This window comes from Cydia splendana, chromosome 15 (assembly GCF_910591565.1).
Source record: "Cydia splendana chromosome 15, ilCydSple1.2, whole genome shotgun sequence".
Classification (NCBI taxonomy): domain Eukaryota; kingdom Metazoa; phylum Arthropoda; class Insecta; order Lepidoptera; family Tortricidae; genus Cydia; species Cydia splendana.
In genome coordinates, this window is record NC_085974.1 from 16,089,317 (window position 1) to 16,111,940 (window position 22,624).

General features: G+C 39.5%; 3 protein-coding genes across 3 annotated transcripts in view; 2 read left to right on the top strand and 1 right to left on the bottom strand.

Annotated features, from left to right (window-relative positions):
- Positions 1–22,624, bottom strand: part of LOC134797338 (insulin receptor substrate 2) — a 394,635-nt gene that overhangs the window by 216,186 nt on the left and 155,825 nt on the right. The window lies entirely within an intron of this gene.
- The window catches only part of LOC134797737 (organic cation transporter protein-like), a 161,750-nt gene that overhangs the window by 43,460 nt on the left and 95,666 nt on the right, over positions 1–22,624 (top strand). The gene's annotated exons all lie outside the window — the stretch shown is intronic.
- The window catches only part of LOC134797739 (SET domain-containing protein SmydA-8), a 35,972-nt gene that overhangs the window by 2,255 nt on the left and 11,093 nt on the right, over positions 1–22,624 (top strand). The window contains exon 2 of the mRNA XM_063770094.1: positions 9,081–9,123. Within this exon, the coding sequence (XP_063626164.1) occupies positions 9,097–9,123 (27 nt within the window). The 5' untranslated portion in view covers positions 9,081–9,096. The remainder of the gene's footprint in view (positions 1–9,080; positions 9,124–22,624) is intronic.

Here is a 22,624-nt window from a genome sequence, read left to right on the forward strand (position 1 = left end):
AAAATGGAACTAAACAAATTCCATACTAAATTGTTGCCATGTTTAGATAAGCATTTTACGTCAAAAATGTGACAGTTACGTAGGAAGTGGCGCCCTCAATAACTACAATGTCTTGTCGGACTATAGAACGTGCCGGTATAATGTGCCGGTATAATGTCTCCAGTGGATTGCACACGATAGAAGGGCGTGGAAGATTTTCTAAATAGCACTATGCGATATTTTTAATTAAAAAAATAAAGTCCACATCCTCAAGCGAGATCCTAATCCCAACTCACGCTGGTCCAACGATCTCGCACTCGCTTTTAGCTCGTTACATAAAGTTACACTCGTATTTTAATACCTTTCATTATGTAGCATTCACAACTAATGTTGTTTTTTGTTTTTTGTATAATGTTTTGCCAGATAAATGAGATAAATATGTTTTATTTTTTCTATTCTATTTCTATATTGCGTGCACATTTTATTTATTTTGGCTTGCAATTCAGCACGAGGCAAGTGATTGAACCGTCGGCCTCATATTGTATAAGCTGTCAGTTGAATACGCCCCTTGGCAGTGCATCCAACTGCTCGAACGTTAATAAACACTTTGTCATAATTAAAAACTTATGAAAGTTCATGTAGTTAATTCGGATATGATGGTCGTTCTTGTCTACGTGACAGCGTGATAAAACAGTGCCGTCACTTTCAATCCCACGGTGTTAAAAAGTGACAGTGTATCACGTGTATAAAGATGGATAAAGCCATCCATAATACGCAGGTTAGCTTGGCGATAGTTTGTTTAACCCGGAGCCCGATTCATATTTAGCATTACGGGTTTGATCTTATTTTGATACGACATTGAAGAGCGTTCACGCTAATAGGGAATATTACGCAAAACTCTGCGTAGGGGGCGCCACTACCACTATCCATCACAATCTAGGGGTCTACCGCGAACAAGAAAATCGAAAATTCGTTATCTAACCTCTAACTAAATTTCGATTTTCGCTTTCCCCGGTAATGTCATATTTTAAATCTGTGAAAACTTGTCAATACAGTTTAAGCCTTTAAGGCACAGTAATAGTATGTATAAGTTACTCTGTGGTTTACTAGCTAGCTTAGTGCTGCACTCTGGCGGCAGAACATTGCAGTAATGCCCCCTATGGTGCATTATTTCATTTATTTCACACCAAGGCGATCTTCAGAGTCGTCTCAAAACCAGTTCAAAAGCATAATAAATTGATAAATTAGAATCGACTTCCCGGAGATGTCCAATTGTCCACAGCTGAATAGGTACCTACGCTCGGTACATACATCGGTGGACCTTATTACAAACGCCATAAGGTCCACCGATGGACAGTTAACAGTGTGAGCGAAGGTCCAGTCGACGTCAAAAATATGTTTACACTTTTGCACCTTACTCCTTTGTAATAAGGCAAAAAGTGTAAACATATCTTTGACGTCGACTGTACCATCATCCGTAAAAATGCATGGCGATGCATTTATCAATGCCCATGCATTTATCAATGCATTAATTCATAATACGCAGCTCACTGTACGTGAGCGATTTTGGAGCGATTATGATATTCTTTGTTTGTACATGTACAAAAATGTTTGAAACAAAACTGCCCTGTCCCTGTTGTCCATGTCCCTGCTTTTTAGGGTTCCGTACCTCAAAAGGAAAAAAACGGAACTTATAGGATCACTCGTGCTTCTGTCTGTCTGTCTGTCACAACTAGAGCTCCCGATACACGTGTTACACGCTGACACGGGTACCCGTGTTCTTAAGCCCGCCGGGCTTAAGAACCCGAACTACACGAACCCGCCCGGATTCGGAAACGTTTACACGGGTACCCGTGTACACGGGTACACGGATACACGAAATAACGGATCTTATTTACCCGCCGGTTCGACCCTTCACTCTCGTGTAGCGGAGATTCGTGCTATGAAGACATACGATTGAATATGTGGAAGGTTAGGAAGATTCGATTACCTACTTTGCAGTTTTACTGGATTGATTTGTAATGTCAATAATAGGTAGGTAAGTACAATTTGTTTCAATAATCATAAGATTAAAATAAACAATATCTCAGTAACCGTTGACTTCATTGTTGGTATTTCAGTTTCTTCATTGATGTAGTTTTTTGATAATTAAAGTAAACCTAAATACCACCACCACCATGTTACCATTTGTTGGGACGTCAGTCTTTCCGTGACCACAGCTGGTGCAACTCAGCTGAAACGTCGGAATTAAAGGTAAAAACAATGAAATTATATCGCGGTAGACCCGTTTGTGTAATTAAATATGTGTATAAAACGCGAGAGTTTATAATGTTATATAAACCTAAATGATTATTTAATACAAAAGTAGATAGTTATGCTTACTGAAACCAGAGTTGGGCATTATTCGAATCATTTTTAATCTAAATAATTATGGTGAGATTAATATTCGCGAATAAACCATTCGTTTACAATTTCGAATAAGAAATGAATTATTCGAATAAATTACACGAAGGATTTTTGTAATACACACTCAGATGGCAAATCTGAATAGGTATGCAACTGCAGCGTATTTTAGAGCCAAGGAAAATTTTGGGAAAGGCCCCAACTGACCGTCGCCATCCATGGTGGGGACAAATGGGAATTGTTTATATGCAGCGCCTATTCCCATTTGTTCCCGGCCGGGACAAGTGAGAATACATCCGATATTTGTGTAAAATATTATTATGTAGGGTCTACCCATATGTTCCCCGCGGAGATAAATGGGAATTCACCCATTATTGGTAATTATTAGTAATATGGGAATACACCAAGAATGGGTGCATTATTGGTGTATTCCCATTTGTCTCCAATTCACGTGACCTACGCCATGCACGAGGCGGGGACAAATGGGAATGTTTATATGAATTTTGGTGTTCCCATTTGTCCCCGATATTGGCGTTGCCATTTGTCCCCACCTCAAAAGATTTCTATGCAGCGTCTTTCCCCATAAGTTTCTCGCGGGAACAAATGGGAATACACTCTTTATTGGTGTATTCCTATTTGTTCCTGCCCTACGTGACCGCCGCCATAATTACGTGAGGCGGAGACAAATGGGTACGATTTATATGCAGCACCTATTCCATCAGTTCCCGACGTAGACAAATGGGAATACATCCGAAAATTGTGTTCCCAATTATCCCCACCCCAATAAGGTGGGGAAAAATGGAAAATATTTTTATGCAGGGTCTTAAAATATGTTCCCCGCGGAGACAAATGGGAATTCGACCATTATTGGTAATGATGGGTGCATTATTTGTGTATTCCCATTTGTCCCCGATTCACGTGACCTACACCATACATGAGGCGGGGACAAATGGGCATGTTGTATATGAGTTTTGGTGTTCCCATTTGTCCCCGATATTGGTGTTCCCATTTGTCCCCGAGGCGGAGACAAATGGGTACGATTTATATGCAGCACCTATTCCATCAGTTCCCGACGTAGACAAATGGGAATACATCCGAAAATTGTGTTCCCAATTATCCGCACCCCAATAAGGTGGGGAAAAATGGAAAATATTTCTATGCAGGGTCTTCACATATGTTCCCCGCGGAGACAAATGGGAATTCACCCATTATTGGTAATGATGGGTGCATTATTGGTGTATTCCCATTTGTCCCCGATTCACGTGACCTACGCCATACATGAGGCGGGGACAAATGGGAATGTTTTATATGAGTTTTGGTGTTCCCATTTGTCCCCGATATTGGTGTTCCCATTTGGTGCCGATACAAAAGATTTCTATGCAGCGTCTTTTCCCAAATGTCTCTCGCGGCGTGGACAAATAGGAATTCTTCCGAAAATGGTGTGTCCCCATTTGTCCCCACAGCAATATGGAGGGTACAGATGGGAAATATTTATATGCAAATCCTATCACTTCTGTACCCGGCGGGGACAAATGGGAATACATCCGAAAATGGTGTGTTCCCTTTTGTCCTTACAAAAATAAGGTGGGAACAACTGGGAAATATTTATATGCGGCTTCTTTTCCTATATGTTCCCCGCGGGGACAAATGGGCATACACCCATTATTGGTTATAATGGGTGCATTATTGATGTAATCCCATTTGTCCCCTATCCACGTGACCTACGCCATACATGAGGGACAAATGGAAATGTTTTATATGCAGCGCCTATTCCCATCTGTTCCCGGCGGGGAACAATAAGAATACACCCGTTAATGGTGTGTTCCTATTTGTCCCTGCTTCAATGAAGTGGGGACAAATGGGAAAGATTGTTTGTCTTTTCCCACATGTTCCCGAAGGGGACAAACGGGAATACCCCCATTATTGGTGTATTTCCAGTTGTTCTCGCCCCACGTGACCGCCAATACATGAGGCGTATTCCCAGTTTCCACACCTCAAATCAACCAACCAGATAAACCGATAGAAAACATTTTCTTTTTACTATTGGGATATAAAACAGCTAAATAGTTATTTTGTAAGCTAACTATTTTATATATATAGGCTTATTTATATAGGCTATTTTATTCGCGAATGAATTGAACACGAATGATCATTCGAAAAAATTATTCGTCATTCGCGAATGATTTGGTAATTCTCATTCGTAATTCGTCATTCAAATAAATTTTGCCCATCTCTGTCTGAAACTACCACGAACGGAATATGTTATATTTTCCTTTAACAAAATCGCATTTTGCTCACTGTTAGCAAAGTACCCTTGTTCGAGCTGCTGAAGTGAAAAATAAATTAAATTGGTACAACACATATCAATCACATTGAACATCCATATATACATTACTACAATCTCCGCTACACGCCAAGGACGGGTTAGGCCCGCGTGTATTTAAGGTCCGTTTCGTCGTGTACACGGGTACACGGGTACCCGGATACACGGATCTTAATTACACGTGTGCACGACTACACGTGTAGAACGGGTCAGAAAACCGTGTACGTGTAGTTCGGAAACGGGTACCGAACACGTGTACACGAAACCCGGACACGACCGCGAGCCCTAGTCACAACCTACTTTCTCGGAAAGTACTGAACCAATTAAGTTAAAATTTGGTACACATATGTAAATTAGTGACCCAAAGACGGACATGTAACGTAAATTAATTAATTTTAAGTAAGTAAATGAGAAAATTCCAAACTATATCGTGTTATATGTCAAATGAAAGAGCTCATTTTGAGAATTTCAAATATATTTTTGTTATAATTTTAAAATAAATAGGTTTATTTAAGAAAATAGCCAAAACATTACCATCCCCCCCCCCCCCCTCCTTTATCTCCGAAACTACTGGGTCAAAAATTATGAACAAAATACACAAAATAGTTCTTTAATGTTAGGAAAACCTATTAGAAATGTGCAGTCAAGCGTGAGTCGGACTTAATGTACGGAACCCTTGGAACGCGAGTCCGACTCGCACTTGGCCAGTTTTATATATGAAATGTATCTAGTAATACTTGCGTTTAGTGCCAAATGTATGAACTCGCAATAAATACTAATCAATGTGTAAACTGAACAGCTCCAATGAGAAGGCCAGGGTGCGTAGCCAACATGCCAATCGTTTACGCTCCGTAGCGAACGATACGCAACACAACTATCACTGTCGCACTAATATGGAAGAGTGATAGAGAGACACTTCTAAAGCGTTTCGTTATCGTAGCGCAAGCGATTGTCACCATGGCTAGGCACCCAGCCACACTTACCCCACAGCCTCACTGCACACTAATCTACTTTATCCATTGTCTAGGTAGGTACATATATTTTTGGTGGGATTTACTTGCAGCAATACTCCGCCTGAACGTTTTACGGCGTATAATGCAAAGATATCCGTCTGCTAGTCTGATTTATACCGACGTTAGCTGCTGACCTGATTGATGGTTCTTTAGTTTATTGTCTGACGAGGATTTGTTCAATTACTGGGTAACAATTTTATATAAATCACTACACTTTATAAAACAAAGTCCCCCGCCACGTCTGTCTGTTTGTGTTTGTTCGCGATAAACTCAAAAACTGCTGAACGGAATTTCATGCGGTTTTCTGAGAAAATACGAAGGACAAAGTTATACGTCTGCTAGGCTGATTCATACCGACGTTAGCTGCTGACCTGATTGATGGTTCTTTGGTTTATTGTCTGACGAGGATTTGTTCAATTACTCACTACACTTTATAATACAAAGTCCCCCGCCGCGTCTGTCTCTTTGTGTTTGTTCGCGATAAACTCAAACTCTGCTGAACGGATTTTCATGCGGTTTTCTGAGAAAATACGAAGGAAAACAATTATCCACTACATCTGTAACGGCTATTGGGAAATCAGTTTGAATATGGCATTTGTTACCACAGGTCTAGAAGGTCTAGGTTATGTATGGTTTTGGCGTAGCTGATGGGAGCTGCGTTGCCAAAGAGAAACAAACATACCTACACATAAAATAAAATTATTGAAACGGATTATATCGCGTATATTGAATTCATACTACATCCCGACGTTTCGAACCCTTTACGTCGTGATGTAGTATGAATTCAATATACCTATGCGATATAATCCGTTTCAATAGTTTTATTTCATGAGTAACTATCGCGGTAACCGAAGACATCAGCCGTATTCGAACAATGAGATACGTCAAAAACTAGATATTGAAACGATATGGATTGGATATGTCAGTGTCAAACAAGTGACAAAAGTGACGTTTTTGTTTGAAGAAACGTCAATTCTGACACTTGTTTGACACTGACATATCCAATCCATATCGATTCAATATCTAGTTTTTGACGTATCTCATTGTTCGAATTCGGCTGAATATTAAACATACACATGTCAAACTTATAACACCCTTCTTTTTGCGTCCGTTGCTTACACGTGTTTAAAAACAAATAAATGTAACATACGCCAGCTTTTACTCAGTTTTGATTATTTAAAAGCCAAGGATTTTAAACAAACGCCAATTTTACAAATAAAACGAAGGTTTAAACGTCAAACAATCATAATATTTCACGTACGTTTGGCAGTCAGCTTTAACGAAAAATAAACATTTAATTGTTTTTGTTGAAACGTGGTCGAGGAAAAGCGGAACACATTGGCGGTGTAATGGGTTACATATTATACATTTATATAAATGTTTTAGCGTTGATCCCCGAGACGGGAATAAAAATAATAGATAAGACAAACTAGTATAGTACCAGACATAAATAGGTATACCTATGTTACTTCAATTTTCAAGTCAAGTTTCAGGTTACCCACAGTTACAAAATTATTTTCCATCGTACTTTCACGGAAACGTACGAACGTGTCTTGCTATTTCAGTACAAAAACTACTGCGGTTGACTGAAGTAGCATGACAAATACGAACGTTTCCGAGAAAATACCATGGAAAACAATTATGCACTAAATCTGCATTTGATTTTGTCGTTTTAAAAGAGTTTTAAAAGAACATAAATTCGGTTGAATGGCGGGGGCTAGGTTCGTGTGATTATAATTTGTATTTTATTGTTTTCAACTGAATATTCCTCAGACAGTGCCATTATTATACATTCCCGGTTTATCCGACACGATCTGTCTCTTACGCAACGAACAGCTGATGCCGTATTTTCGTCTGTCTGTCATGTCCAATTAAAAGCACATTCCGCGGCTGCTTTTCAATTGTTTAAGCTTTGGATAAAGAATTTGGGTCTTAGAAACGAATGGGTTTAAGTAAAGTTGTTTACAAGCGATTATAACGCTTAACGCGAAACATCCTGTACCATCGCCCACACTGTTAACTGTACATCGGTGGTCCTTATGCCTTTTGTAATAAAGTCCACCGATGTACAGTTAGGAGTGTTAATGTTTGTACTGCCTCGCACAACTATCTTACACTGTGCTGTGCACTGTGGAATGAATTGTCGCTCGCGGTATTTCCGGACCGATACCAGGGGGGTGTCACTACGCAGTTTAGGTACATTTGGCCGGCGGGCCTCCCGGGCAGGGCAAGCGTATGGCAGTGGGCTGCCGCTCGACCGCACGATAGTCGTGTCACGTGGCGCTCGCGCAAAGAAGATTCACCGTTCGTGCGCGGTTATTTTTGTGAAGGAGTGAATTTTCTGTACGGTAGTACTATTAGTTATTCTGTGCCGATACGACATTCATGAAAAGAGCGTACTTCCATCTAAAACGCCTGCAATGCACTTGGAGGATATAGGTAACCATACTGAGTAGCCATTAACAGGCGTTCCCCTCTGTCGAAACTCTATGACCAATGGTAATACACATTGTATGGATTGACGTTTATCTGACAATTCTGACATGGCTATTTTTTATGTTACGTATACATTTAACGTGCCCCTCCCCCGCAAAAATCTGCAGACTGTTTTTACAGAAAATTACAGACAAGCCGTAATACTTAACGCACCCTAATAGTTGGCAGGACACACTACTTAATAACAATATTTTTTCTTACTTCCCGTCAAAAAAATAATGAAACAAATTGCCACACCTTGATGATTTTTTGTAAAGATAAGACATCAGACAAGCCGTATGTGAGACAATGTTCATTCAACAAGTGCCAAAACTATTTACAATAATAAACAACAGTACCTATCCTTTATTCATTTTTATACAGATTACTAACATATTTTGGTTTTATAATTAGGTAGGGCTCCCCTACATTTCACGGCTCTTCTCTTTCCGCACAGGCTCTATGTAAGTAAGCTCTGTCCCGTCTATGATGCCAGTCACTGTTCGACATTGATAGCAATATAATTATGCGCGTGCAATAGAGATAGCAACAGCCGGATCAATGTACGAAAATCTATCTGAAAAGCGTCTCTGCTTTAATTCCAAATTCGGGCTGATTTTCCAATACCTTTTAAAAGCTGCAGCAGATATCGCTTTACAACCTAACATAATGTTTTAAAGCTAATTTTTCCCAGGAACCATAATCAGAAAGAAAAGTGCGTTTAAATCAAGCAACAATAACCTTTATCTCCTCACCATATGGTTCCTTTCACACATGTTTGATTTATAATTCTATTTTTAAATCCGGTAGGTACAATAGCAACAGCTGTTGGCGATTATAATGACGTGACTTTGATGTCGTTTTTATTCTTACCTCGTTTGTTTCAGATTTTTTGACGGCGAGATGAATAAGAAATCGCATAAAAAGAAGGTAAATATTTGCTCTGCAGTACTGTTTACCAAAATTGTTTGAAACTATAGTCTGTATCTTTAGGTATTTAAATAAATGTAAACAATTTGTACATTTTCGGGTAGTAATAACATTTATTGTTAACCAACCAAATACAAAACCGCCTGGATCTGTCACTGAACGGCCTGACTTTGAATTGAATTTGAATTGAATTGAAAATATTTATTTCAGATTTGCATCCATATTTGTTAGTATAACTTAGGAACTAATGTTAATTTTTACACCTAGTATATGACCTAATAACTATAACCTAATCTATTTTCTAAATTTAAGAAAGCCTATAACTTGGCGAATCCAATGCGCCAGTATAGGATTCTCAGGCCTTTCTGCAATGACATCCAGAATGCTGTTGGTACTGCTCCTAAGCCTAAGCTTTAACCAAATCTTTAACCTACATTATTTGACCATGTAGTGTTTTCATCTACCCTCAACTGGCTTAAGGAGCCATTTGAGGGTAGATTTTGTTTACTTTTATTTAAATACCTAAAGATACAGACTTTAGCTACATTCTTATAGAAAACCAACGCACAAGTAAATGATGAGTATGATGAGTCATCAATGTCATCATACACACATATATGTATAGTCATCAATGTCATCATTGATGACTCATGCTAGAACGGTCCGGGTCCGGGCGCAGGCGTCTGTACAGTCAGCAGCAGAAGTTGCTAAGCGGGCTAGTTAAGAGGCTTGTTAAGAGAATGAGAGCGCGTCAAGGTAGTTTTGAACACCTCGCCCGCCTAGCAACTTCTGCTGCTGACTGTACCAACCACATTTATTAAAGTCGCGCAAAACTTTACTTACGATTGTAAGAGACATTTGAAAATCTCGAGTCCTTCACAGACTTTGCTATGACGAAGTGTGACATTGCCACTTTAAACGTCATAATTTCATAATTTTCATTAATTGTCACACTATGTCTCTTGAGCCCCCTCCACACTCGTTCGCGAATCGCGGTGCGAAGCCGCGAACGCGAGTCTGGAGTCGATTTTCGCGGTGTGGAGCGGACTTTGCAAAACTGATGCAAGGTTAATGGCGTGCTCTGGCCTTTAACTTGGACAGATCCTAGCTTATCCCTGATCAGATTCTGACAATCCAGGCCAACTAGGACAGCATATCAAACCCCGTCCCTGATCTAACCATCAAAAAACCCAACATCTTACTAGAGTTCGACCAAGAAAAGTCTGCAGCGATTTAGATACCCCAAGCAGTGCAAGTGTTATTTTAAACGTCAAACTTCTATGAAATTATGTCGTATAAATAACACTTGCACTGCGTGGGCTATCAAAATCACTGCCAAGGCTCGAAACCGGTTTTTTCTTCATACAAAAAATACCTACCGGTATTTTAACGTTCTTTTTTGTTCTATTTTGTTTATTATTTCATTTGTGATGGGTCAATCTAATAATACGAAGTCGTTACCTAAATACATGATTTAGTCCTACGGAAAGAGCATAAAATAATTAAAAGTATTGGGCTATTATAGGATTTAAAAAAAAACCGGTTCCGAGCCGTGATCGCTGCAGACTTTTCTTGGTCTAACTCTATCAAACTCGACCAACATACTCCCTTTCACTTGTAACACAGCTGATTAGTACATGCTTCTAATATCCCCGGCACAATATCAATCAAGTTTGGCAAGGTTGCGGCGCGAGCCAAATGGCGACGAGTCCGGGCGAGCCGCGCGTGTTTTGTTTGGATGGTTGGCCGCGGTTGGCAACCGTGCAACGTTGGTGGCGCGAGGAAATGCGATGATGAGAGGTGCTTGAATTGTATAGAGCGAGTGTGCATGTCTTTAAGTCACTCACATTCGTACGAATACGGGAAAGCGCGAGTGTAAATTGTGCTTGAAAACGCAGTTGCCATTTGGGTCTCTTTAGTATGAGTTACGCGACTTTCCTGTGGAAGGGATTTTAAAGTCTAATTACATACTTTATCCATCAGCATGTTATAATATTCTTTGAATTTGTAATATGAAAGTCTCAGAAAAATGTAACAATATCGTTAACTTTTGTAATGTCCACGTTTTTGACACTATTGACCCATTTTATTATCCATGTTTGCATTATAACTTACTTAAATAGGTTAAAATTTCTTGTTACATATCTACCCTAATAACTCTAATAAGTATCATCCTAATATCCCTAAAGTTTGGTTTTTTGATTCGTAGTGTAAAAAACTAGTGCCTACGTCAATTCTTGAGATTAGTTATCAAGCGGACCCCAAACTCCCATGAGCCGTGGCAAAATGCCGGGATACGTAAGAAAGGAGAAGAAAATGTGTAGCAATAATGTGTAAAAGCGCCTTTAGGCCGTATACAACCGGCCCGGTGTTTTCGCCGGACAATTATCCGGGTTCAGCCACGATGTCTTGTTGTCTTGGGTATAGCTGTCGGTAGCAAACACAACTGAACGTAGTCGCGTAACACGGTCTGTTTTCCTTTGAAAACACTGGACGTCTACAACCGCCTTAACACGCTGTTTACAAGATGATAATAATTTAGAATAGACAGTTTGATTAGGTTTTGTATCCGATGTGCAAGTTACAGACCCATTTCCTTCAGATCTACTTGCTCTTCATTATCAGTTTTAGGCATATAGATATCGAATGCTCGTCCTAATTATGTCGGTAGCCGTCAGATAGCAATTAGGGGCGCGCGTCACAACACGACGCGCTGACAAGTGACGGGCGCCGCTGCGCGCGCGGGCGCACCGCCAGGAAACCCAAGTCAGACAGGGCTCCGATTCGGATTTTGAAATAGACGTCTACTAGATATCTTTTAGACGTCACCAAGATACGATAACGATATGTTATGATCTAAGCTGTCAAATTTGACATTTTTGCCAATCTGGAGATACTCTTGAACGATTTCCACAAGATATGACTTAGAGATCCAATTCACATCTAATAGATATCTAACACACTAAAAGTGACACTGTTTGCCCGAATTGAGCTGCAAAAGAGAACTAGTAGAAATCTAAACTACTTATATCGTATCTAGAATGGATCTAGTACGTGTCGTCTCTTGTGAATATCTTGAAGTTCGAATACGGCAGTAGGGCACCTTTCCTTTTACAGGACATTTTCTGCTAATATTTCATTACACAAACGGGTCTACCGCGATATAATTTAATTGTTTTTACCTTTAATTCCGACGTTTCAGCTGAGTTGCACCAGCTGTGGTCACGGAAAGACTGACGTCCCAGCAAATGTCAACGGAGATATTAAGAAAACACCACTAAACTACCTACTACTACATGTGTACAAAACGCGAGAGTTTAAAGTGTTATATTTTCTGCTATTTTTACAGTTTCACTCATCACTTAAAGCCACTACGTACAGTATGTTTCGCCGAAACATAGAGCCTAGGTCTCAATTTCAAAAATAAGTTTTAGGCCAAAAATTTCATTTTTGGTACAAGCTTTTATCGATGACTGTACTTTTCTTTGCGCATGCAACTAATACGCATCGAGACAATTCGAACAACCCTTAACACAATTAGTTTGTGTTGTTTTATCACTAATTTTATCACAGAGTTCCCATGCCCACCTCCTGTCTCCATCGTCAGCCCCATGTCATCACATCACCTACCTACATATTTTATGCAACATTTCAGCTCGATCGGAAATCGGGAAGTGGATCAAATTTAGCTTCCAAGATTTGACCCACACTAACATACATACGGCATACTAACAGGGCAAGTTAAATAAAAGCTTATTGTAACAAAGGGTGCCGAGACTAGGGGCCTATCGCGAACCAAATTCGACGAGTTGTCTTTGTCGCACTTGTAAATTAATACGGAAGTGTGAAGGACGCAACACGTCGCGTCCAACGTGGTTTGCGGTAGGCCCTCAGACAGGGGACCTTCCGTACACCGTGTACAGTCGACGTCAAAGATATGTTTACATTTTTCGCCTTATCACAAATAAGGTCGACTGTACAAACCGTGTGCGTGCTGCAACTTTTTAGTATTACTACTACTTTCTTCGAATTAGCCAGACACACTGCCTATCTAGAACTCATAATGCGTTGAATAATGTTTCTTGAAGCCGTAGATTTTCCAAATGTTTCCTGTCGTAATGGACGGCTTTGACAAGCCGCCATATTTTACTTCGTAATGCGAATATAAACTCGCTCGACACACTAATTGACAACGTTATGATATAGAAAAATAAATAACAGTGACATACATTATTTACACATCTCAACCTTCTTATTTCCCATGACAGAGAAATATTTCACATTTAAACTAATTTAGCATGAGTATAGCTAAATTAAACAAAAATTTGGCCAAGCAAATTGTTACACTAGTAACAATCCCAGTCTTGCAACATATTACCAGAATTCTCAGAATTCACCAGAATTCTCAATATAATATCTTGGGACTCCGGTGCCGTTAAGATAGAACATTCTTGCTGTAGATACCACGATGCGCCTCTCTAAGATGTGCACCTAAACATAAGGGAAGCAATGCGTCGGCTAAAGTCGCAACCCTCGTAACTCCATTTCAAGGAAATTAGTAATTGCTACCTTAGCCAACAATACTTAAAGTCGTAAACCTCGTAACTCCTCCGGAGGACTTACGACTTTAGCCGACGCGGAAAGATTCGCACCCTTTCTTAGCTCAGCTGGTTGAAGGCCTGTCCAGACGGGAACAATTTTTCGCCAATCTGATTAAATTGTTCGATCATATCAGGTGGTGCGGACGCAAACGCCAATTTGGCCCCTTTCACCAATTTTAGATTTATGGTGATATTTGAGCGCTCAAAATTAAAAAAGATGCCCCCAAACGCGAATACTAGTGTCACAAATTAATATTCTTGCGTCCGCACCCCATTTTATCGGTAATATACCGGCGTTTGCGTCCGCACGGCCTGATTTCATCGGACAATTTAATCAGATTGGCGAAAAATTGTACCCGTCTGGACAGGCCTTAGAGATTGGACCGGTGTTCCGAAAGTTGGCAAGTTTGAGTTTAGCTCGAAGCAGTGAATTCTTCAATTTTTCCTTTAATATAAAAAAATATACGAATCATAGTAAGAATTTAATTTCACGGTAAGGGTGGAATCACATCTATCAGCATCGAGCCGCATTTTATATATGAGAAATCGCTCGTTAGTATTTCAGTTAATAATTAGCTCATTAACTTTTATAATTAGTTATGATATTCAGAAATTTCCCTGAACTTTTCCAAATAAATAAAAAAAGTGACTTGGATATTACATATATGTCTGTGAGACGACACAGCTGCACTGAATAAACATGTGTTGCATTCTAAGAACCACCGAAACATTTAGATGTCGCTGACATATATAAATAGACATCAAAAAACGCGTATTGACGTAAAATGTACTTGCACGAATGCATTGCCAGAAAACTTTGCCAATGTAACGCCTCTACAAAATATTTACATACACACAAAATATAAATAAATACATCAATTATTCCAAAAACTACCTTAATGTAAGTAAGTAAGGATCAATTTAGGTAAATAAGACGGTAGTTTTGTGAAGGTTTTGTATCAAAATAGACATTATTTTGAAGAACTCAAGGGCTGAGGTGACCATAAAGTCGGATCAGTCAGAAGATGTTATTTCATTACTAGATGTTGCCCACGACTTCGTCCGCGTAGATTTATTTCCCGAAACACACTTTCAACCCCTTTTTAATCCTATTAGGGGCTAAATTTTCAAAAGCACCAAAATTATTTTTGTTCATTATGAAAACGGGACTTAAGACCGTCCAGTGGCGCCCTCATTGGGGAAATAGTGTTTTCTAATATACCAATCAATTCAGAGCGCCATCTTTTCCCCAATCGAAAGCCGCAATTCAATGCAATTATCGGTGAGTGTAGAGGACCTAAGACCTATCAACAAGCGAAAGTCGTTAAGTCATCATCGTCGCACTACTCGCACTGTCACGCCGAGTGACGACTTGTCATTTCGCTGCCCTTTATCGCGCGACGCCGACGATCTGTCAACGGTAAATCTTGGTGAGAGAGGGTACGGACGCTAGCGAGTCGTGGACTAGAACTGGCCAGTGTAACGTGGCCCTTACTGTAAGTCGTCAAATTATCAACGTCGCACTGACATGACGAGTGACGAGTTGTCATTTCGTTGACCTTTACCGCGCGACGCTGTTAGTCTATCAACGATATATCTTGGTGACAGAGGGTACGGACGCTAGCGAGTTGTGGACTTAAACTAACCATTGGAATGTGACCCTTGTATTGTATTGTAGAACGGGCAGGTTTTCGCAACTGATGTGACGAACTTTTGGGTTTTTTCACTTTTCGTTTACTTCTAAGCATCATAATTAGTATATCGCGCGACTTGCGAGAACTTATCACTTACGCTGACAAAAAATACGAGGTCTGAGAGCCTACCGCGAACCACGGTCGACGTGTTGCCTCTGTGTAGCACTTGTCCATTCGTACGTAAGTGTGACAGGGAGGCAACACGTTGTAATTCTATAAATGGGTGCCACACGGTTGTCTTGCGGCCAGTCACACGCGTCCAAGGTGAATCGTATCGGAATCGTATGGACAGTTGGTGCAGCCAACTCGGATGCCAACACAGCTGGGCCATACAATCACTTTTACTTTTATTTCAAGACCTAAATATAATGGGAGATTCATTTTTTTCGTGTTACTCGTTGTCATGGTTACGATCGCCTGGGTTAATCTTAAAACCCTGGTGATGGTACCTATATGTAACCAAACATACATTTTTATGGAAGCTAATAATCCTTTCTAACTACTCTGATCCTCAACTTCATTGGACACGTGTCTCGGCGAGACGGAACATCCAATAGACCGTCTAGTTGTGCTAGGAAGAGTGGGAGGTGACAGGGCTAGAGGAAGATCGCCAATGAGATGGACCGACCAAATCAAAGCTAGTGTGTCGGCCACAGTAAGCGAATGCTCACGCAAAGCAGCTCTACGGGAGGAATGGCGACGTGTCGTTAAACGAGTCGCTCAAAAGTTAACATAATGGTGGCCACTCTGTCAAGAGTGTAACGAAGAAGAAGAAGAAGATAATCCTTTCCCATAATGGGTCATCTACTTAGGCCACTTGCACCATCCAGGGTTAGCTGGATTAGCCACTAACTCGAAGTTAACCATTAACACAGGGTTAAATTGTACTGGTAATAACTCCGGGCTTAACCCCGATTGAAGGATGACTCACGTTAGACCGGGCCGTGTCCGGGCCGGAGTTTCCAGCGCATCTTTTTCTATGGAAAGCATCACCTGTCATTTCATAGAAAAGTAAGCGCCGGAAGCTCCGGCCCGGACACGGCCGGTCTAACGTGAGTCACCCTTTAGTGGCTAAACCCCCACTAACCATTGTAGGTTCTATAATAATGTCTATAGATTTCCAAAAACACTTTATTGTGAAACAAACTGCACTAGCATAAACATAACACTATCAGCACTTCAAAGCGCATTAGCATATTAAACGCATAAACATTTCGCAAGATTCTAAATCAATCACCGATCCATTTTTACGAGAGAAACATAAAAACCTCCTTTATACACGAACATAAACCCGAATTGATGGCGGTTGTCCATGAGTAGATTCTATTACATTGGTTATTTTCGTTCGAAACTATCATGTTCTTTGCCAGCTAAAGCAATGGCTGTCTTACTTTTATGACGTATTGGCTATGTGCGACGTCGGTGATGGGGGAATGAATGAATGTAGTTACTTACTTATATAATATACCATCCAATTTTAATAATTATGATAGATATATCTTAGCTACCGCTAATTGGCTTATAAGGATAATATTACGATTTGGTTAGTGGGTCAAACAGATCACTGTGTTATGTCTTTCCTGTAGACATACACAAGAGTTAAGGGCTATAAAGGTTAATTTTCTTATTTAACCCTTATCCAGGTGAAAAGGTCCTCCTTTTATTTACAGAACTATGATAAAATCATTACTTACATGCCCACAAGCTGTTAACTATTGCCCACAGGAGAGAAAAATGTACAGTTCGCGCGAACACACTAGTTTTCTCTCCTGTGGGCAATAGTTAACAGCTTGTGGGCATGTACGTAATGATTTTATCATACATAGTTCTCTAAATAAAAGGAGGACCTTTTCACGTGGATAAGGGTTAAATAAGAAAATTAACCTTTATAGCCCTTAACTCTTGTGTATGTCTACAGGAAAGACATAACACAGTGATCTGTTTGACCCTGGTGCATTTGTGTCGGTAACGACAAAACAGAACCCTTGTATTCATCATAATAAATATTCGACCTAAATTTTAATGATAAAAATTTACATTTTATTCACCAATAGAAAATTAATGGAAAATTCTTATCCGCAATTTGAAATACTACATAAATTGATGAAATCCGCTCCAATCTGTTAACTGATGGGCAAAGATACAGAGATTCAGTTATTTCAGATACTACGTAATTTCTACGAATCGCTAAGGAAGTGGAGATGAATCATGAAATATTATGGGTGACTCAGACCTTTAGGCTCTGATTTTCTTATATTTATTACAGTAGGTATATACGAGTAAGGTACAGGCCAATACTCATATTATATTATAGGGACATTCTTTCACAAATTGACTAAATCCCACGGTAAGCTCAAGAAAGCTTGTGGATACTCAGACAACGATATATATAATATATAGGTACAAATACGTAGAAAACATCCATGACTCAGAAACAAATATCTGTGCTCATCACACAAATAAATGCCCTTACCGGGATTCGAACCCAGGACCATCGGCTTCATAGGCAGGATCACTACTTATGCTACCTCACACAAGCGTCCCATATCTCTATTCGGATTACACGCATGCATAATACTCCACCGGTACCAACGCCCGTGTAGTAAAGTCGATAGATATTATCAGATCTTGATTCACATATCCCAGAACCTATAAAACGTATAACCCTTGAATATCCACAACTACCAAAATAACTTGGATATCTACGAAGAATCGATGCATCAGACGTTTCCAATGAGCCAAGGAAAATATCAAAACAAACATTTACTTCTAATAAGCTTATCTTACTCATTTACGAGCTGCCAATTTAAACCTTATTGGAAAGGGATAAGGTATACAATTGATGGCCAATTAACGGCGCGATTCGGGAAATGAATTAGAAATTAACTATATACGATATACGATTACCGCCGCTCCAATATTATTGCGGCGCTATGCGACGTAAGCGCCAGCCGCCATATCTAGTGAATCTCTAATTCATTTCCCGAATCGCGGCGCCAGCCGCCATATGGTACCTTTTGCCGTGGAACGTCACATGTCTTTACTATATCGTATCTAGTTAATCTCTAATTCATTTCCCGAATCGAGCCGTAAGAGTGTTGCTTGTACGAAAGTTTACTGCTGTTATGATTGTGTGTTTATTTGTACACGTTCGTTTAGCGCTAAGGAAATAACTGAAGATGCTTTTAGTAGAAAATAGTCGAGAAAATGGTGATCATTATTGAATTTCTGCCTTAAATGTTTTTGTAAATGTAAACTTAATTTTATTAAGCAGATAGGTACAGTCACCTGCAATAATATGTTACTCTTCGAACGCCGCAAAAATATGTGACACTCTCTTATGGCTCTACAAATAAGACCGTGTCAGATATTTTTGCGGCCTTCGTTGTGTAACATATTATTGCAGGTGACTGTACAGGTACATCTGCAATAAATTACAAATTTTATATTAAACATAAAAGAGCGTTTCTTTTTTTTTTGCCATTTTTATATATTGTGACCTTTTTTGCCACTTTTGTGTTATTTCTACTCAGAATCACGAGCTCTTTCGATCCTATTGGGATAAAAAAATGTCCCAGAGTTTTTTCCTATTGTGTTACCATTTCCTCATATACTTTGTATGGCGGTAACAAAAAGGAAAGTTTGAAAAATGTATGGAAATTTTAGGGTACTTTTTTTCTCCTATAAGGATGAAAACGGCTCGCGATCCAAACTAGGAATAACACCAAAGTGGCAAAAAAGGTCACAATATATAAAAATTGAAAAAATAAAAGAATAGCTCAAAAAATCTACGCTTCGGGCAAGACTCGTACTTGCGACCTTCCGGAGCACTGCTCGGTGCTCGCACTTAACCAACTGAGCTTACCAGAAGCGAGCGAATTTTTCCATTGCAGCGATCGGACCAGTGCTGCAGTGTTCCAAAAATTCGTACACATTATAGAAAACGAAGTGTCGGTTTCCTCGGCCCGGATCCGGACCGTTCTAGCGTGAGTTTATGATGCGCATACAACTGTTACTTTAGCTAAATATAACGCTTGCAATACTACATATATTATTCGTTGCTCCTATTATTTCTCTACCACTATATTATTAAGGCAATTTGAACCGACTCCAAGTGCTAAACAATGAGGGCCTACCGCGAGCCACTTTCGACGTGTTGCCTCCCTGTCACATTTACGTACGAATTTACAAGTGCGACAGAGAGGCAACACGTCGAACGTTCGCGGTAGGCCCTCTGTAGTCGAGTACAACTGCCAAGAATAATGTGATAATAATAATTAACGGGACGGGAATAAAACCTAACACCTTGGGAAAACAAGGGCGTATGTGTGTACAATGTTTGTGAAAGATGGAACCTTGTTAGGGGCTATTCATAAATTACGTCATTTCAAATTAGGGGGGGGGGGTCTGGACATCGGATGACGGTAGCATGAAGTAGGAGGAAATGGGGTCATTTGATGCATGATTTTTGGATGATTATAGGGGGGGGGGTCCAAAATCGTCAAAAATCGATGACGTAATTTATGGACAGTCCCTTAGACCAAGCTTGGATGTCCTTTCGCGATCTTAATATAGGTTATTGTTGGTTGTTGCTGAGCGTTATTTTTGACAGTAATTTAAGATAAGATAAAGAAAGTTTATTATTCAAGTAGGCATATTACAATGCGCTTATGAACGTCAAATAAAGCTACACCGGCTACCCTATACCTCTGCCTCGAGAAGATTTAAATCCCCCCTCAATTGGAGGAGGGTATCCCAATATGGGACCGGCAACAAACTCGGCAGGACACATCTTTTCAAAACATTAACATTATAATTAACATGCATTACGAGTAATAAGAAAAAATACAATTTAAATTATTAATACTAATTAAACCCCAGTAGGTACCATATAACTCACGTGGAGGAAAACGGGATTCATTGTTTCCATAAGAAATTTCATATGAGCTCAAATTCGGATGTGTTTGCGGTTTTTAGTTGCGGAGTTGATACTTAGTCTCCTTCCGACTGCATCATACAATAAGCTGTTTTTATTATATTCTCACCGAAATTTCAAATTTCACTTTATCCAACACCGAGAAGTGAAGTAGGTATTTAAAATAAGCGGACAACTTCAAGTAATACTTTAATCCTCTTACTGTTTGTCTTGCCCCGAGAAAATAAACTTATATTAGTCTGACCCCACCATACCTTACCTACCTAATAAATATATCGTATTTGGATTAAAACATGAAGAACATAGGGTAACTAAGTACAGTGACTGTACTTAGTTACCCTATGTTCTTCATTCGGTGACTACGACTGTCACAGTCGTAGTCACCTATTTCGGGTAAAAATACTAATAATTTTGTTATGCATTTTTTGCATTAGAATTCTGAGGTGTTTCCCTTGCGCTATGACATGGGGTTCTTCAAGGAGCAGGTACTCGTATTTAGGGTTCTCAAAGGTTGGCAACGCATAAGTGGCTCCTCTCATACTGCTTATGTCCATGGGCGGCGATGACTGCTTCCCATCAGGCGGCTCTTCTGCTCGTTTGTTTCCTATTACATAAAAAAATCATTAATAACATTTGCGATTCCACCATGTATTTCAATCCCACCAATCAAACTACGATAACTATTTTCGGGCCGTTAAAAGCCCTATGCCCTTGATCTTTCTTTCCTAATCTCCAAATGGTCCATTTGCACGGTATTTTTCAAGTGCTGAGGGTAGCTATAAATACCTATCAGGCCATTTGGAATCTCGGACGTTGACTTATGATTTACAGTATTGCTAATGGTTCGCCATTAGTTGTTTAAATTAATACAACGGTTATATCAGTTTAAGTGCAATAGGTAAATATTAAATAAAAAAAAATATTTTAACCACAAAATAAAAAAAACCGGCCAAGTGCGAGTCGGACTCGCGCACGAAGGATTCCGTACCATTACCATGTTATAGCGGCAACAGAAATATATCATCTGTGAAAATTTCAACTGTCTAGCTATCACGCTTCATGAGAAAGAGCCTGGTGACAGACAGACGGACAGTGGAGTCTTAGTACTAATAGGGTCCTTTTTTACCCTTTGAATACGGAATCCTAAAAATAAAAAATCCTCTACGCTAATACGCTAAATAACATTTTATGCCAATAATGCCTTACATCATTTTGAAAACGATGGATCGATTTCCTTCGAACGTAGCTTTTAAAAACCACCTCAAGAAAACAATCTTTCACGTAAAAAAAACGCATCGAAATGGGTTCATCCGTTGGAGAGCTACGATGCCACAGGCAGACAGACGGACAGACATTGGCGTCAAACAAACACCTCTCTTTTTGCGTCGGGGGTTAAAAATAACTGATTACTTTAGCTAATCTGTATTGTAATTAGTCAAAAGCGTACATAGATGTTGTATTCTTCATGTCATGTAGCGATAAGCGATAATAACGCGACAATATATTCGTTTCGTGCAGTAAGTCCAAGTATAGAAGAGATAAAAACTCTTCTACTGTATTAAATAAAGGCTACAAATATAATGACCACCAAAAAATACTTTGGTACCCTAAATAAAAAAATCATGCTTACCAAAAAAAATTTCTGAACACCAAAAAAATAAGACCTAAAAATACAAAAGTACCACCATTTTAATTACGACTGCACTTCAAATTGTATTCAAATACCAAATATATTGAATGATCACCAAAAATCATTAATGATCACCAAATCTTGAAGACCAAATTAATGCGATATTTTCACCTAAATAAACCACTATGATTACCAAAAAATGTATACATATTACCAAATAAAGTAAACTGATGCCATAATTACTAGCCCCTCCCGCTCAACCCCCCGTACCCCGCACTGCATACCTACCTTACCTAATCTACTTTTCTAGTAGCATTTCGTTAGGTTTGAACTGCGCCCCATACAGAACCAAACTGCTATCAGAAAAGTGGGTTAGGTTAGGTTTGAACTGCGACCCTTACAGAAACCAAATGCTACTAGAAAAATGGGTTAGGTTAGGTTTGAACTGCGACCCTTACAGAAAAGAAATGCTACTAGAAAAGTGGGTTAGGTTAGGTTTGAACGGCGACCCTTACAGAAAAGAAATGCTACTAGAAAAGTGGGATAGGTTAGGTTTGAAATGCGACCCTTACAGAAAAGAAATGCTACTAGAAAAGTGGGTTAGGTTAGGTTTGAACTGCGACCCTTGCAGAAAAGAAAT